The sequence below is a fragment of the Prinia subflava genome, chromosome 24 (genome assembly GCF_021018805.1).
Source record: "Prinia subflava isolate CZ2003 ecotype Zambia chromosome 24, Cam_Psub_1.2, whole genome shotgun sequence".
In the NCBI taxonomy this organism is placed as follows: domain Eukaryota; kingdom Metazoa; phylum Chordata; class Aves; order Passeriformes; family Cisticolidae; genus Prinia; species Prinia subflava.
In genome coordinates this window covers 1,688,352-1,705,524 of record NC_086270.1, presented here as the reverse complement: position 1 = coordinate 1,705,524, position 17,173 = coordinate 1,688,352, and the positions used below count along the sequence as shown (strand labels likewise).

The 17,173-nt window shown below is 52.5% G+C and overlaps 2 protein-coding genes across 4 annotated transcripts in view; one reads left to right on the top strand and one right to left on the bottom strand.

The window, feature by feature from the left end:
* Positions 1–181: 181 nt before the first annotated feature.
* Positions 182–4,985, bottom strand: YARS1 (tyrosyl-tRNA synthetase 1). The gene is made up of 14 exons (XM_063419213.1): positions 4,895–4,985; positions 4,733–4,797; positions 4,176–4,322; positions 3,912–4,087; positions 3,646–3,775; positions 3,303–3,383; positions 2,937–3,029; positions 2,608–2,743; positions 2,375–2,460; positions 1,887–2,022; positions 1,481–1,575; positions 1,181–1,374; positions 935–1,076; positions 182–807 (listed from the first exon to the last, which is right to left on the bottom strand). The coding sequence occupies exons 1-14, from the start codon at positions 4,908–4,910 to the stop codon at positions 697–699; spliced, it is 1,608 nt and encodes a 535-aa protein (XP_063275283.1). The 5' UTR covers positions 4,911–4,985; the 3' UTR covers positions 182–696.
* Positions 4,986–5,052: 67 nt separating this feature from the next.
* Positions 5,053–17,173, top strand: part of LOC134561861 (uncharacterized) — a 27,808-nt gene continuing 15,687 nt past the window's right edge. Inside the window, exons 1-4 of one of the 3 annotated variants that reach the window (XM_063419214.1) lie at positions 5,053–5,103; positions 6,654–7,793; positions 7,972–8,063; positions 8,698–8,802. In XM_063419214.1, coding sequence (XP_063275284.1) covers positions 6,765–7,793; positions 7,972–8,063; positions 8,698–8,802 — 1,226 coding nt within the window. In that variant the 5' untranslated portion in view covers positions 5,053–5,103; positions 6,654–6,764. Of the gene's footprint in view, positions 5,104–5,320; positions 5,381–6,653; positions 7,794–7,971; positions 8,064–8,697; positions 8,803–17,173 lie in introns of those variants that run through there. The other 2 variants (XM_063419216.1, XM_063419215.1) reach the window with 2 other exon arrangements.

Sequence of the window (17,173 nt, the reverse complement as noted above, 5' to 3'; positions counted from 1 at the left end):
CTCTGTACCTGGCTGGTAAAAAATGATGACCGAAGCTTGCTGCCTCCTGTCCTTCCTTATTTATGGCTGCAGGTCCCTTCTGGGTGGTGCTGAGCTCCAGGAACACCCTTGGGCTGGTTCCCAGTAAAATTCTGGAGCAGGGCTGGCTGCCAGCTCCCCTGGACAGATGGGCACAGCCACGTGCACTCAGCTTGATATTTTATTGGGTTTATGACAGACAGATGGTTCCCGAGTCAGTGTTTGAGGCCCACGGGCCCAGCACAGCCCCACGGGTGCTGCCTGGGCTGGGGTGGAGCAGGGCACGGGGCCTGCCGGGCTGTCCCCAGCTCTGGTAGCAGCAACACAAGGTTGGAGAAGCAGCTTGTCCCTTCTGCCCTCAGCACAGCACCCATAGGTGCCACCCCAGCGGGCAGGGAGTCCAGTCCATGGCACAGCTGGGAGCCAGGCGTGGCACCAAGGCCACGGGGATGAGTCACACGGGTCCCTTGGGTGTGGTGGCACCTCAGGTCCCCAACGCTGGCACAGCCGAGGCCCAGGGGGGTGCTGGAGGCAGCCCCCCGGGTGAGAGGCTGCAGGTTCAGTCCCAGAGCCCCCAGGGCCCAGCCCCTGACTCAGGCACTGGTGGGGAGATGACCGGGAGGAGCCTGGCTGAGGGGCAGAGTCAGGCAGGAGGCACCAGAGCAGCCCTGGCACTTGTTAGCTGATGGTGCCACCCTTCAGGCTTTTACAGGAGACCGTCCCCAGCTTGGTCAGGAAGTTTCTCTGCTTCCACTGCGCCACACAATCCTCGGAGACGCGGAAATCAGCCTGGGGAGCACAACAGGGAGGCAGGGTCAGCCCTGGGAAGGCTCATCTCACACCGAAGGGGCAAACAGCCCATTTGGGGTCACCCAGAAGTGAGGACCAGCCACTCCCAGCTGCTCCCAGTCCTCACCTGCAGCTTCTCAAAGACTTTTTTCTTGGGCTTGAGCTCCTCGTCGGGCTCCCCGCCCTCGTAGCCCTCCACGTAGACACGCTCCCCAGCACAGCACCCAGCTGGGGGGTCCAGGAGCTCCACCTGACGGGGCTCCCCCACGCTAAGGAGAGGTGTGGAGACAGCAGAGTCACCCCAGGGTGCTGCCCCTCAGCACCCTGCGGCAGGAGGGGCGGTCCAGCCCTGGTTATCCCCTCTGTCCCTCACCTGGAGGCACACAGCACCATGCCCTGCGACTCCACGCCCCTCATCTTCTGAGGTTTGAGGTTGCAGAGCAGCACCACCAGCCTGTCCTGCAGCTGCTCCTTGGGGACAAAGTGCACCAGGCCGCTGACCACGGTGCGGGGCTCGGCCTCGCCCACGTCGATCCTCTCCACGTACAGGCTGTCGGCATCCGGGTGCTGCAGGAGGAGCAGGGATGGCAATAGGGTGGCAGAGAAGATGGCAGTGCCCCCAGGCACACCCCAGATGTCACCACAGGGGAGGGCTGCTCCCCTCTGCCCGTACCTTCTCCACGCTGATCACTTTGCCAACGCGGATGTCCAGCCGGGATGGGACCACGTCCTCTGGCTCCGAGTTCTTGGTGCCCTTCTCTGCAGGCTCTGCCGATGGAACAGGCACAACGCTCAGCACAAACCCAGGGAGGGCGTCAGCCCCAGATACAGGCCATGGGGGGAATTCTCTTCATGGAATTCCATGCTTGTGCCTATCCCAGAGAGCAGAGTCCCTCCTGTGCTGGCTGTCCTCACCTTTCCCTATGTTCTCCACGGCTGTTTTTGGGTCTGGAGCTTCAGAACTTTTCTCTGACCTCAGCTCCTGGAGGGACTCTGTCCCGCTCAGCCCTGCATGGCCAGGGCCCCATTTCCCTGAGCTCCCAGGGCCCCACTTCCCCAGGCCCCCAGCCCCTCCTTACTGGCTTTGGATGGGGTGGGATACGCGGCGCTGCTCAGCTTCTTCAGCTCTGGGCAGTTGAATTTCTCTCTGATGGGGTCAAGCAGTTTGTTCAGGGCCACTTCCACAGAGTTCTTCAGGTCTCCAGGGTGCACAACCTGTGGCAGGACAAAGATGTTCCTGTCTGAGGCCACTGGTGGGAACTGGAGACCAAACAGGGTGGGAAGATGAATCCCAAACCCTTGATCTGATTCCCCTTGGACACTTCTGCCTCCAGTCTCTGCTGGGAACAGCTGGGAAGGGTTAAAGTGCTGCTCTGCTCCAGATGTGGCTGATGTGGTGCTGTCCTGACCTCACACCCTTCAGTCCTCTCTCCTCTGGGCTCTAAGAGCATCCCACACCACCAGGCCACACTCCACACCTCTTCCCAGTGCAGATTTCCATCTCCCAGTGCTCCCAGATTGCTCCCAGGAACCTCAGGCAGAAGGTTCAGCCCCTCCCAGCACTCACCTGCTCAGCAAAGTCCTTCTCCAGGGCCTCGTAGGCTGTGTAGGTTTTGTTTCCTCCCCACTTTTCCTCTCGCAGGATCACAAACTCTGGGACAAAACAGGTTTTAAAGCTCAGATTAACTCAAGGCTCAGATAAAACACCCACCCCACTCTTTCCAGGAGCAGGGGCTGGGCAGGTGGCACTCAGGGGACACATTCCTGTCCCCTCCTCTCCTCCACACCCGAGCCCCTCACCTGACTTGAGGGGGAAGAGGACGTGCTTGATGAAGGAGAGGACACCGTTGTTCTCCACGTTCCCTGGCTCACAGAAAGCCTTCTTCAGCTTCTTCTTCACGTCCTCCTTGCGGTCCAGAAGATCAATCTTGGAGTCCTGCAGCAAGAGGTTTCCTCAGCCCCTCACCCAAGCTTTTGCCCAGAAAACTCAGGCTGGATTTGCTGCACCTTTAGAACCCCGTGTGAGTGGGGAGGGAGGGCTCATCTTCCCTGGGGTGGCTCCCTCTCAGCCTCCAGCCACCAACCTGTCCCCCCAGAGCCCCCTGAGCACAGCCAGATCCAGCACCAACCTCTTCTGACGAGCTCATTTTGCTGCCTGTCAGCCCAGGAACCATGGGGTTCATCAAATGGACGCGCTTGGCGTAGCCCAGGGAAGGGAGGTACTGGGAAAACACAAGGAGGCAAGTCAGAAACAAGCCTCATTCGGCTTGAACTTGCCATCCCTGTTTGCTCCTGGCTCCAGGGAACTTTGGGATCTGGGATCACAGCACCCAGGAGCGCAGAGTCACAGCCAGGGATGTGTGGCTGCACAGAGCACAGCAGCAGCACAGAGAGCTGTGATGTCAGCTAAAATCCCACACACTCCTCAGAAGGATTTGGGAGTGGCCAGACCCTCCCTCAGGCCCCAGTGTGGCAGAAATCCCCCCATTCCTGACCTTCTCTGCGAAGGTGAAGATCTTCCTCTGATCCACCCCTCCGAACTGCGCGTCCACCTTGAGATATTCCTCATCCAGCGCCTGTGCAGAGACACAGAGCCTGGAGGCCAGACCCAAAACAGTCCTGGCCTGTCCCTCAGCCCCTCCTGGGGCACTCCCAGCCAGGGAAGGACAGGAACATTCCAGACTGTTTGCTGGAACAGCAGCTCTGTGCTCAGGCCGGGCTTTGTGCCACCGCCAGGTGTGACATTGGGGTGGACAACAATGACCTCCACACTCAGCCCCAAACACCCCGGTGTCCCCGGCTCTGCCAGCACCTCCCTGCACACCACACCTGCCTCACCTGCAGGCCTGGGTAGAGCAAACCACTCAGCAAGGGATGCTCCACCTGCTTCACCACCTCTGCCCCTGCCTTCTTGGCGTCGTGCTGTGTCACCACGGAGGAGAGCCGGTACACGTCCAGCGTGTACTCCCTGTGGCAGGGACAGCAGCGTCACCACCGGCCATGGGGACAGCTCTGAGAGCCCCCTGAGAGGGGACAAAGCCTGCAGGCACCTCCTGGAGAGACTCAGGATCAGCTGAGGCTCTCCCTGGATGCCCAGGACTCACTTGCTGAGCTGGTAATCAGTGCCCCGGACAAATCTGAGCTTCTCTAGGGGCACCCCGATGCTCTCCAGCATGGCTTTGATGACGTGCTCGTAATATCGTGTGCGCAGCTCCAGCAGCTCCCAGGGAGCTTTCATGTTGTCCAGGTAAGCGTGGAGGTCGGCAAAGAGGATTGTCACCTAGGACAGGGGACAGGCGGCGTCACCCAGGCCGGGGGAAGCGCCCCTGCCCACCGCAGCTGTCACCAGCACGGTGACAATGCCCCACCTCGCAGCCAGCCTTCAGGAAATCCGCGATCTTGGACATGGGCACGAAATAGGCCACGTGGGGCTTGCCCGTGGTGGCCGTGCCCCAGTAGATCTTCAGCTCCCGCTCCTTCAGGATGGCCATGAGCTTGTCCTCGCCCAGCACCTCCTGTGAGGGGACAAACGCAGGGAGATGGCAGGGCCGGGGCTCGCCGGGAGCTCACCGGGAGCCCACAGGGCAGGGCAAACCCCGCTGGGTGCTCGGGATTTGCTCCGGCTCAGATCCCCCCATCCCGCTCTCCCCATACCCCGATCCTGCCCCGTTCCCCCTGTGGGACCCCGATCCTGCCGCACTCCCCTCGATCCAGCCCCGATCCTCCCGGTACCTGGACCCCATCCCGCCCCAACCGCCCCAACCGCCCCCGCCCCGGCCCCGATGCAGCCTCCATCAACCCGCCCAGCCCCAATTCCTCCGCCCGGCCCCGGTCCGGCCCCGCTCATCCCTCACATCCAGCCCAGGCGCCCCCGCTCGGGCCCAGCCCCGACCCCGCCGCCCCGGCCCCATCCGCCTCCCGGTACCTGCAGGTTCCGCGTGATGAGCTGATACTTCTCCTGCGGGCCGGGCGCGGGCTCCATAGCGGCGGCTGCAGGGCAGGACACGCCGTTACCGGAGCCCCGGGACCCCCGGGATCCCCCAGACCCCCCCGGTTCCCCCCGGTTCCCCCGCCCGGTCGCACCGACCTGCCCCGGGTTGCATCAGCCCCGCTCGGCGCTCCACTGCCGAGCCTGGGCCTGCCGAGCGCCGAGCTGCCGATGAAATGAGCGGGAGGGAGGGGAGCGAGATCCTCCAATCAGAGAGCGCCTCGGGCGGCTATGCGCCCGAGCTCCGCCAATCAGCGGGCGTCTCGCGCTAGAGGGGCGTGGCCTTGGCGCCGTTGAGATGGCGGCGGGTGAGCGCCCTTCCCGCCAGGCCCGGCCGGGCCGCGGCCGCTTTGTCTCAGCGAAACTTCATTTTCCTTCTTTATTTTTGGGGGTTTTACCCCTTTTTTCCCGGGGCTCCGGGAGCTCCCGGTGTCGGGGTGGGCCGGGAGGAGGAGCCGGGGGCGGGGCGGGTTTGGCCCCGCCTTGGGGCGGTGCCGTTGAGGCGCCGGTTGGGCGGTGCCCGCTGAGGGACGGGCGGGTCCCTCACGGAGAGAGGCGGGGGCGGATTTTGCTTCAGCGCCCTCGGTGAGGGGAGAGCGGGGATTCACCGTCTGCTGAGGTTTTTATGTGTAGAGGGAGAGGCTCCAGGGTGAGCCAGCTGCGGATTTTAGTGCCTAAAGAGAGCTGGGAAGCGACAAGGGCTTGGAGAGACAGGACAAGGGGGAATGGCGTCCCACTGCCAGAGGGAGATGGGATATTGGAAAAAAAAAATCCTTTTTGTGAGGGTGGGAGGCCTCTGGCACAGGGTGACCAGAGAAGCTGTGGCTGCCCCATCCCTGGAAGTGTCCAAGGCCAGCTTGGAGCACCCTGGGGTGGTGGGAGGTGTCCCTGTCCTGGCAGGGGTGGCACTGGATGAGCTTTTTGTGCCTTCCAACCCAAACCATTTGGGGATTCCATGGTTAGGAGCTGAATTATCAGACTACCACATCCACAGGGCTGAATCCAGACGTGTTCTTGTGTGGGTTTTGTGCACACACAGCCGATTCCTTTTTCCTACAGCACAATTCTGGAAGTGTCCATTTTTATTATTGAGGCAGAATGACAAGAGGAAACAGCAGAATTGCCCAGGTTTCATTCCTGGAGCGTGTAACCCTCCCTTTTTTTTTAAACAATAGTCCAAGCAAAGGAAAGATAAAAGACATTCCTTTAAAACCTTGTTCAGAGAGGACAGGAAATACCTTTCCTTAGCCCAAATTCCCCTGCTGGGTGACAGTCAAGTGCAGGGCTTTCAGGTCCAAAGATTCCTTTGGGGATGAGTCCTCACTGGGGGAAAGCAGGGTTTGTTTGTGAATACTTTGGAACTATTGAGTTTCACAGGAAGGTTCTTTATCTGGTCATCTTGGATTATAATGAGGATTTTGTGTGACTGTCTCAGTGACTAATTTCCTGACAGGGTTCCTCTTCCTTTGCTCAGTTTTTCCCAAATCCAAAAAAAGATGTGTTTTTTAAATGTGTTTATTTATCTCTGGAGGGCAGAGACACTCGGAGGTTTTATTTAATGCCTCAGGAGTGTTCTGCAGTTTAAGGCTGTGATTTTTGGAGGTTTTATTTCGTGCCTCAGGCATGTTTAAGGCTGTGATTTGGGGTTCCTGGGCTCTGCTCTGGGGGACTGGCAGCAGTTTGGGAGGGGAGCCCACAGCCCGAGGGGGTTTCCAACCATTGGGGTTGGTGCTTGAGGGAACACTCAGGGATGAAGGGACCTAAACCAGTCAAGGGCAGAGCTCCAATTGTGTTAAATTCCAGCGTTTTGGGGGTTCAGCTGAGCCCCTCTCACCGAGGATGTCGCTTTTGCCGGCAGGTTGGAGCTGACTCCTGCTGATTCCTCCTCTGCAAGGGCTGATCAAAGGCCACCAGCAGCAGCAGCAGAGCCTGTGGAGGTGGAAGCAGAGCTGCAGGAAGCCCCAGAGCCATGGGGGACAGCTCCCCTCCTTCCCCCGGGCTCCGGCAGGGCCTCCCGCAGGAGCCAGCCCCCAGGGCCAAGCGGCTGTCGGATTCCGCCGTGCAGGTGCAGGCCCTGCAGTCAGCCAAGAAAGCCTGCGTGCTGAGGCGTGGCTGCAGCACTCCAGATCCAGCAGGGAACCCTCTGCTGCCTTCCCCAGGCTCTGGCTGCTCCCTTTTCCTGGATGAGAGCGGGCAGGACGAGCTCGGCGCCGGTTTCTCCGTCTCCAAGTACGACGACGTGGCCATTTCCCTGGACATCAGCAGGTGCTTCGATGACAGCGAGCTGGACGATTCCCTGCTGGAGCTGTCGGGCAGCGAGAAGGGGAGCTCTGCCTTCGATTACACCGAGGAGGAGATCCAGGAGATCTTGGCAGATGATTCCACGGGAGCTGAGGAGCAGCACCTCGCCGGGGAAAGCCGAAATGCGAGCGCAGAGAGCGACAAGGCCGAGAGCAGCGGCTGCACCGCGGGGACAGCGCTCAGTGAGGTGGCCTCAGAGGTGACAGAGGAGCCCCAGGAGCCCCTCTCAGGCTGTGACCTTGGCTTTTTGAGGGGCAGTGTTGCTCTGGATGGGGCCCAGCTGCAGCAGGAGCTGGACCTTGACCTGCAGGAGCTGCTGAACCTGAGCCCGTTCGCCGCCGCCTGCGCCGGGGAGGCTCTGGAGGAGAATAACCTGGAAGGAGAAACTTTGGATGCAATGATAGATGACTGCTTGGGATATTCCACAGCTGCTGGGAGCTGCATTCCTGAGAAATCCACGGAAGAGGCGATGCCTAAAGGCCAGGAAAGCCTGGCTCAGGATTGCCCAGGAAAATCCGTGCCTTCATCTGACCTCCCCTGTGGCCAGAGCACAGGGGATGAGGGTCCAGCATCGGTGTTGCCACCAAAAAAAGAACTTCCCAAAGCAGCAGTGAGCTGTTCCTCAAGGAAATCAGGCTCTCCAGAGGGTGCTGAAGGGGAATCCACAGGAGCTGAGCAGCCACCAGGCAGCACCAAAGTAAACTCACATCTTCATTCTTGTAACTTGAATGTTTTTAATCCCATCCCTTTGGATTTGTCCATGTCCTGTGTTTATACAGGGGAGCTTTTTCAAGTGGATTTTTATATAACTATAAGCAAAACTTAGATGGAAAAGTTTTATTACACATTAATCCCCTTTTTCCTTCCCTTTCCAGTTAAGTGGCACAGCTGTAGGCCAGACTGAAGAGCCACCCAGTGGGAAGAAAAGTGGCAAAATAATTCCTGTCCCACAAGAGGAGGAGGAAAGGTAATTTCTTAGGAAACCTGCACTTTGAAAACCATCCCAGCTGTCTCCTCCACCACTTTCTTGGCCGTGTGTCACTGGGTTTATTTCCATTTTCTAATTAAGTCGCACTGAAATAATGAGGAAACAATAAATATTTCACCCTGTAAGATACTGAAGAGGGGGAAGAACGTCGGGAAATGGGACAGGAGGTGCGCCAGGCAGTTTTGGGCCGTGCAGAGGGGAAGTTTGTGCCGCTCCCGGAGCCGTTCCCTGCAGGTGGCAGCAGCAGAGCGGCTCGGGATGTTGCTCCTGCTCTCCCCGCTCCTGGAGGCGGCACTTCGGGGCTTTTCCCCCGCGTTCGGGGCGTTGCTGTTGTGTGAAAAAGCCGCTTTTGAGAGCTCCCTGCGGGCTCCCGCTGTGGTCAGCAGGGCAGGGAGCGGCGGGGTGGCTCAGCTGCTTTGCTCTCGGCGTGTTTGATCTTTGCAGCTTTACTCAAATAAATACTTTTTATTTTTTCAGTCCCACAACGGTGCTACAAGAATGTCATGTCTGCCACAGTTCCGCAGGGCTCTTTGCCCTCTCTGTCTACTGTCAACTAATTTAACAAATAACCTAACAACAACAAAAATAACACTATTTTTATTATTTTTTCAAGGCCAAAACAACGGATCTGCATTTCAGAAGCTCAGCCTGAGCAAAAGAAACATTTCTCTCCAGGCTGTGCCCATCCAAGTGAGGAAAAGTGTGGCTATTACCTCAGGTAACCCCCAGGTGGGATGGGATGAGGCTGGTGGGGAGGGAAAAATTGATTTCCTGGCTGGATTTGAATCCTTTATTTGGAGTGTGTTTGTTTTCAGAGGGGAATTAAAAGTGCCCGTGACAGTTTTGTGCACTGCCATGCACAGGAACCAGCCTGGCTGCAGGGCTGGCTCAGGGGAGTTTTAGAGTTATCTGAAATGTGAAATATTCTGAAGGGGGTTTGGTGTGGACAATCAAGGAGGCTCCCAAAGCAGGTTTGTATTCACTGGGAAAAAGTGAAAATCCCAGAAATGTGAAATATTCTGAAGGGGGTTTGGTGTGGACAATCAAGGAGGCTCCCAAAGCAGGTTTGTATTCACTGGGAAAAAGTGAAAATCCCAGAAATGTGAAATATTCCGAAGGAGGTTTGGTGTGGACAATCAGGGAGGCTCCCAAAGCAGGTTTTATTCACTGGGAAAAAGTGAAAATCCCAGAATCATTAAAATTGGAAAAGACCTCCGAGAACATCGAGTTCCCACCTCATCACCAGCCCAGAGCACTGAGTGCCGTGTCCAGTCCTGCCCTGGACCCCTCCAGGACTCCACCAGCTCCCTGAAACCTGGGAACTCACACTGGGGGAATCTTGAGCTGAAATTCTGAACTTTGAGCTCAGACTGGGGGAATCTTGAGCTCAAGTGCTGAGATTTGGGCTCAGACTGGGGGAATCTTGAGCTCAAGTGCTGAGATTTGGGCTCAGACTGGGGGAATCTTGAGCTCAAATGCTGAGATTTGGACTCAGACTAGGGAATCTTGAGCTCAAATGCTGAGATTTAAGCTCAGACTGGGGAATCTTGAGCTCAAATGCTGAGATTTGGACTCAGACTAGGGAATCTTGGGCTCAAATGCTGAGATTTAAGCTCAGATTGAGGGGATCTTGAGCTCAAATGCTGAGATTTGGACTCAGACTGGGAGAATCTTGAGCTCAAATGCTGAGATTTGGACTCAGACTGAGAATTTTGAGCTCAAGTGCTGAGATTTGGGCTCAGAGTGAGAGAATCTTTAGTTCAAGTACTGAGATTTGGACTCAGACCGAGGGAATGTTGAGCTCAAATGCTGAGATTTGAGCTCAGACTGGGGAATTGAACTCAAATGCTGAGATTTGGGCTCAGACTGGGGAATCAAGCTCAAATTCTGAGATTTGAGCTCAGACTGGGAGAATCTTGAGCTCAAGTGCTGAGATTTGGGCTCAGACTGGGGGAATGTTGAGCTCAACTGCTGAGATTTGGGCTCAGACTGGGGAATCAAGCTCAAATTCTGAGATTTAAGCTCAGATTGAGGAATCTTGAGCTCAACTGCTGAGATTTGGGCTCAGACTGGGGGAATGCTGAGCTCAGATGCTGAGATTTGGGCTCAGATTGAGAATTTTGAGCTCAAATGCTGAGATTTGGGCTCAGATTGAGAGAATCTTTAGCTCAAGTGCTGAGATTTGAGCTCAGACTCAGGGAATCTTGAGCTCAAATGCTGAGATTTGGGCTCAGACTGAGGGAATCTTGAGCTCAAGTGCAAAGATTTGGGTTTATTTTTGACACCTTCTCAGTGGTGTCATCCAAGAGCCACCGACTGCGGGGGTGTGCAAAGGAAGGTGTTGCAAAGAGCAGGTTTGGATTTCAGCTCATGGGTGGGTAGGACTGGGATGTTCTGAGAGGCAAAATATTCTGGTAGCTTCCAGCCACGGCTCCCCGTGGTTATTTTGAGTGCTCATGGGTGCAATAATTGCCATTTCTTGCGAGGCACAAGGAGCTGACAGTCGTGTGTGTGGAGCCTGCACTTAGGCAGGCAGCAGGAGCAGCTGCATCGCCACAGGGCTGCTTGCAGAGGATGAATCCAGCATAAGTAATGCAGAGGGGACGAGGCAGGGAGAGCTAAAATGGCCTGTTTTCTTTTGCTTTCCAATTAAAAATGCAAGACGTATATTGTGAGTCACAAAAAATCAGGCAGGAGGCTCGAAACGAGCGAGGCTGACAAGTGGAACCGAGCTCTCTCTGTTTTTTTTTCTGGGGAAGAACATTGTCTGCGATGCAAGCAATTTGATTTTCTTATTAGTGCAAACCTTTCTTATTCCAAATAGCTGGAGGCTTGGAATCCAGCCCCACAGACAGCGTGGGCTGTGCCTGTTGTCCCAGCTGAGCAGCTCCTGGGTGGGCTGGCAGTGCTGTCCCCCTGCAGCTGGCACTGTCCTGCTGAAATGTGTCACTTGCATGGGAAAATGCTGAGTGATCCCAAAGAATAAAAATCAGCAGGTTTAGAGCCAGCCAGGGAATTCCTTCTGGGAAGGAGTTACTAATATATTGCTGCTACAAATCTTCAGCTGTGCTTTGAGTTGCAAATCTCCTGGCATTTGTCTGAGGGTAATGTTTGCTTTGCTATCCCATCTTTTACGTAATCTGTCTGTTCTTCCTTGGATCCTGGCTCTTGCTGCTGTGATGTCTGAGGGAATTCCAAGCTGGCTACAGGAGAGATTTTGTCTTTTCCCTTTACACAGTTGCAGGAAATACAACTTTCATATAAATTAACACAACCTCTACATATATAAAACCCATTTTTCATGTATATATAATTTATAACTGCATATATCTCATAAATACTCTTATATTGGGTGATTGAGTGCTAAAAGTCACACTGCCTAGTTAAAAAAAATCCTTTTATATTCAGAATAAACTTCTCACATTGAGCCATCTCCAGTGTGTTGGGAGACAACCCCGTGGCTCTGCTTGTGCTTCCTCTCATTCTGCTTTCTGGATGCTGTTAAATCCTAATATATTCATTTATTTGCAGCTTCCCCTAAGAATTTAAACGCTGCTGAGGCTGTGCTGGAGCAGATGTAAAAAAATGAGCTGTGATTTGAGCATCTGCTTGGCAATGGGGGGGCTGATAATTGACCACACAAGATTTCTGCCAGCTGACCATTTGTCAGCACTTGCACTTTGTTATTACCCTTTATCCAGCAGTAAATGGAATTATTTCCTTCCTGATGAGATCCTCCTTGGCGATGCTGGGGCTGGATCAGCTACACAAATAATGAGGCTCCTCAAACTGTGTAATTTGGAGCAGAATCACAGAATGGGTTGGAAGGGACCTTAAAGATTGTCCTGTTCCTGCAGGGAACCTTCCACTGCTCCAGGCACCTCTGGGAAGCTGAGCTGGCTCCTGCCTGGCCTCCATCCATTTTTTTCCCAACCAGAATTCCATCAGGAGCTCTCCTTGAGGCATTGGTGTGCTTGCTAGAGGTTTTTGATGCTTTTAAATATTTTTTTTATCAGACTTCTCACAACCTGGCAGAAGCCTGATAAATTATTTCCTTGGATCTCCCTGGAATCAAAGGGAGAGGAGGGGGAAATACCTTATAAAGAGGCACAAACCATCTGGTTTTACTGTAATAACAAAGATCAATATCTTAAAAAAAGCAGACAGTGTGTTTAAGGTGATGGAAAGGGAGAGCAGTGTCAGGGAACAGATGGAGAAACAAATCTGTGAAATACAAATGAACTCTTTGCTAGCAGACTCTGCCTTGAAAGACTCTGGGCTCTTGATTGATGCTGAGCTGGCTGAGGGGAAGAAAAATCCTTAATCTTGAAGCAGTTTTTACCTGCCCAAATTAATTTTGCTTGGATGGAGAGCAGGCAGGGAAGGTGCAGGGCTGAGGCTGTGCTGACATAAAGGAAGAAATCCATTTCATGGCTGAGCCCAGGAGGGAGATTTCACTTCAAAGCAAATGAAATCCACCTCCAAGCCCTGAATTTCAAGAGATGTGGGATGGGGTAGGAATTGATAAAGTGGATTTCTAAGTTTATGATGAGGGGAGTGAGAAGTTACCTGGGTTCAGGGTGTGATACCCCTGGTCCAGGAGCTTCTCTGGTGGCAAAGCTGAAATAATCTGAATTCTTTGTTTCTACATGAGTGGAACTTGCCTGAAAACCTCATCCCAAATCTATTTTTGGTCTCAATTGTTGTGCAAGGAATGAGGATGTGCCCAAGGAAAAAGGACTCCAAAGGTTTTAAGCACTGTTCCATGGCAGCTGAGTTTATCCAGCCCCCTTCCCTCAGGCCAAAAGGCCCCTGAGCCCTGGGGTGGATGCTGAGGATGGGATAAATTCTTCCAAATATTTTGGTGGGATTAATCTGCCCCTGGGACTTCACCTCTTGGTGAGGAGCTCCAATCTTTTCCTGGAGTGAGTCAGGGTGAAAGTTTGTCCAAGTCTTGTCTCTCCTCAGGGTGAAAAGTGCACAGCTGGCAGCAGGAAATGTTCCCTCTGTTTTTATGACCAGTTTCACCTCTGACTCAGAAGGCCAAAGGAGGGAGCTGAGATGTAGGAAAGCTCAAAATCTGTAAAAAAATCGTGATTTCTTCTACACTTATTGCAGACAATGGGAACTGCTGTGTGCAGTGAGAGTTTGCCCTTGAGAACGTTCCTTCCTCCCAAACAACCCGTGGATTTCTCAAGAAAAACTCCTAAAAATCCCTTCTAGAAGTATCAATTTTTGGCAAGAAGTTGTTCCTTTGGGTAAACAGGAGCTGATCCTGCAGTTCCTGACTGGGATTACTGGGGGGACGCTGTGTTCCCTGGGAAGGAGCCGTGATTCACATCCACCACACGACTCAGGGTGGAAAAACCTTGGAGTTTGGACTGTGCTGTGCTCAGAGCCCCAGGAAGGGCAAAATTCCAGGGAATTGGCCTTTCCCTGAGCTCTGAGTGGAATCCAGCTTTGGCTGGAGCTCTTCTGGTCACTGCCTGTTCTTGCTGAGCAGTGAAAATAAAACTCTCCGTGCTGGGACAGAGGTGACAACCCAGCCAGGCAGATGTTCCTGCTCCAATCCAGATGTTTGGACACTTTGCAGGAGTGACCCCCGTGGCTGGATTTTGCTTTGAAAACCAGATGGTTTTGCAGTTCATAAATGTGATTTCCTGAGTTAGGCTCATGCCTGTGCATAAACAAGATCAAAATAAGGCAGCAAAGTTGGATTTTTTTTTTTGAAACACAGATGGGGCAAAGCTTTGTAGCGCTCTGAGGCCTGCAGATAACCAAGCCCTTGAAGTAGTTTGGGTTTTAATCTCGCTTTTCTGAGGCTGCCTAAAATTTTGGAGGTTTTGTCTTGCTATTTCAGAACGTGCAAATGAGAGGATTTAAGGAGGGTGCAGCGCTTTGTGAGGAAAATTTCCTTTTTGTTTGAAGCTGAACTGTTCAGCCTTTGTGGTGGGCCAGGGAGAAGGAGCTTTGCAAAGGAGGTGATGAATTCAGGCAGAATTCCTGAAAGGAACTTTGATGTTCTCACTTCTCAAGGTGCCTTCTTAGGATGTGGTTTCACTTTGAAAACCTCCTACCAAGAAAATCCAGTCCCAGCTGCGAGCACCAAGGAAATGGAGATTTGTTTCCAGACATGCTGCTTGCTCCAGCCTCATCCAAATGCTCCTCTCGTGTTTGTTTTAACTTTTCGGCCGACTTTTTTTGCAGAAATTCCCTAAATTCCAGTGGGTGAGCAAGACAAACACCACAATTTCCAGAGAATTCCTGAACACTTCCAGTGCAACCCCGTTGGATTTTGCTGCTGAGGGGCTGTGCTGGTTCTTGTTCTGCATTTAGAGGTGTTAATTGGTCTGGTTTTCAGTGGGTTTAAGTTTCATTTGTAACAACTTCTGCAAAAGCATTTCATGAGATTTGCACTCGAGTTTATAAATATTTTGCAGCTTTTAGACGTCATTTTCTTCTTTCCTTGTGCACTGAGCAGCTCCAAATGAGTTGGAGGTGGAGGGGTTGATCTTCCCAATGTTCTTCCCAGGGGTGCCAGCAGGGCCTTGTGACTCCTTTAGGTATTTATAAGTGGAATTTTGGAGAGCAAATTCAGTTTATTCAGGCAGCAAATCATCTCATATTTTTATCATCGCAATCTGACTATTTTTGGGGATGCTTTTGGCTCATGTGATCTTCAAGAAATCAAACTTTTGGCTCAGTACTGATGATTTTTTAGGTGGTTCATAGATTTTATTCTGTGGCACCCAGAGTGGGACAGGGTTTTGGCAAACAGGCAAAGTTTCTCCCTGCCCTGTTCATGCAGTGACTGAGACAGGGAGGATGGAAATAATTTGTCCAGAGGATCAGCAGTGAAGCTTGGAGCAGAGCCTGAGTGCACAAACTCCCAGATCTCACAGAATCCAGGCAGGGAGGAACCCATGGGCAGCACTTTTGGGGCTGTGTCAGGTCACTTTTACCTCTCAGGTGACTTTTACCTCTGTAAATTTTATTTTCAGACAGCTTTGCATTGAGGGAGAAGCAGAAATCCCTTGGAAGCGTGTGAGAGTGGTCAGCACCTTCATGGCTTTTAAGCCAGTGAACCCCACAAATTCAGTTCTTTGAAAAAGGGAATAATTTTCCTGTGCTCTGGGGGACAATTTCACGTGATATCCATGGAATCCCAGCATGGTTTGGGTTGGAAGGGACATAAAGATGATTCAGATCATCTCAATCAGGGCAGGGACACCTTCCACCATCCCAAATTGTTCCAATCTCTGTCCAGCCTGGCCTTGGACATTTCCAGGGATGGAAATTCTCCCTGGCCACACCAGGGAGGAGCTGAGGGTGTCCCCAGGGGTGCTCCATCCCTCGGGCAGGACGGGGTTTGTGCTCCTTGGGAGTGTAAAACTGCCATGAAGCAGCTCTGCCCTTTGGGGAGGATTTAGATTTCTGGGCAGCTTTATTGCTGCAAATTCCCCTCTTTGACATTGCAAAGGATTCACATCTGAATAGTGGAGAGACAAGGAAGGGATTGTGGATTAAACCTTCATGGAAGGACAGCGTGTTTTGCTGTGTGTTTGCTCTTAGTAACCCACAAGAGCCCTGTTGCTGCTTTTTGCTGTAGTAGAACCCAGTGATATCAATAAAATCTGAAATAAAACTGGCTTTGTGCAAGCCCTGCGTGAGCGCTGATGAAATGCCTCACAATTAAACATTTGGGAGTGTTCATCAGTGCATTGCAGCCAGCCAGCAGCTCAAAACAATGAGACTGAAATGGAACCACAGTATGGGGGTTCTTTTTCTGCCTCCCTCTCAAAAATTAAGCAGCTCTTCCCTCTGAGGAGGAAGAAATGACATCCTGAAACGGGAAATCGTGGAAGCTGATAATATTCTCCTTTTGGTTTGAGAGGATATTTAGCAGGTCTGGGTGGTACAAATAGGTTTTATTTAGCATTAAAGGTGGAGGGTTTGTGAGTTCAAAAGGACAACGATGCTGCAAATGGCATCGTGGGCTCTGTCATTGTTGCCACTCGATGGTTCTGCTTCCAGCGTGTCCAGGTTCCAGGAAAAAGAGAGTTTGGTTTTTCTGGCTGCCAGCTTTGCTGCCTCCATCTGGGAATCCGAAATTCAAGCTGTGCCTTCCCCGGCTCTGTCACTAATAATGAAGATTCTTCATTTGGAACTTACTTAACCAAAACTGAGGCTGAAGGAGAACCCAGCTCCTTTTATTTTCCCTCAAGACGTGTGGGCTGCAGCACCACCAAGGGGGAACAGCATCATTTTAATGCCTGAGGTCACCAGACAATTCAACAGACGCCAGATTTGTGGAGGAAACAGAAGATATTTTAGCATAACAAGCACATTGATGGGGCAGCATTTTAACAAACAGTGGAGAAGAATTGAATGTGGTCAGCTCCGCTTCCAGACGAGGCTGTAATAGCTCATTACACGTCATTAAGAAGCTTTTTATTTTTTCTTTTCTTTTCTTTTCTTTTCTTTTCTTTTCTTTTCTTTTCTTTTCTTTTCTTTTCTTTTCTTTTCTTTTCTTTTCTTTTCTTTTCTTTTCTTTTCTTTTCTTTTCTTTTCTTTTCTTTTCTTTTCTTTTCTTTTCTTTTCTTTTCTTTTCTTTTCTTTTCTTTTCTTTTCTTTTCTTTTCTTTTCTTTTCTTTTCTTTTCTTTTCTTTTCTTTTCTTTTCTTTTCTTTTCTTTTCTTTTCTGAAAATCTGAGGGAAATTACATTTGGTGGAACATATGGTGTCATCTTCAGCTCTCTCCTCGGGAAGCTCAGGCCTCGCTGAGGTGTACAGAATGGATGTGCAGCTGTGACATCGGCTTTGGAGTGATGTCACCTCTCACGTCTTTGGCAAACACCGCCATCAGCAGCCAATGTTCCAGAAAGCCATTACCAGCTGAGATTGTGCTAACACTTCCCTCCGTGTAGGTGTTTCCTGAAGTGGCAGGGGATCAAAAAAGCCTCGTGTTCCCGTTCTCCCCGGAGCCGGTGCCTGGTGGCCCGGGGGAGGGGGTGACAAGCGGCTGGGGCTGTGTTGTGAGTTGGAAGGACGCGCTGTGCAGGATTTGTTTGCTCCACACTTCCTCCCGCG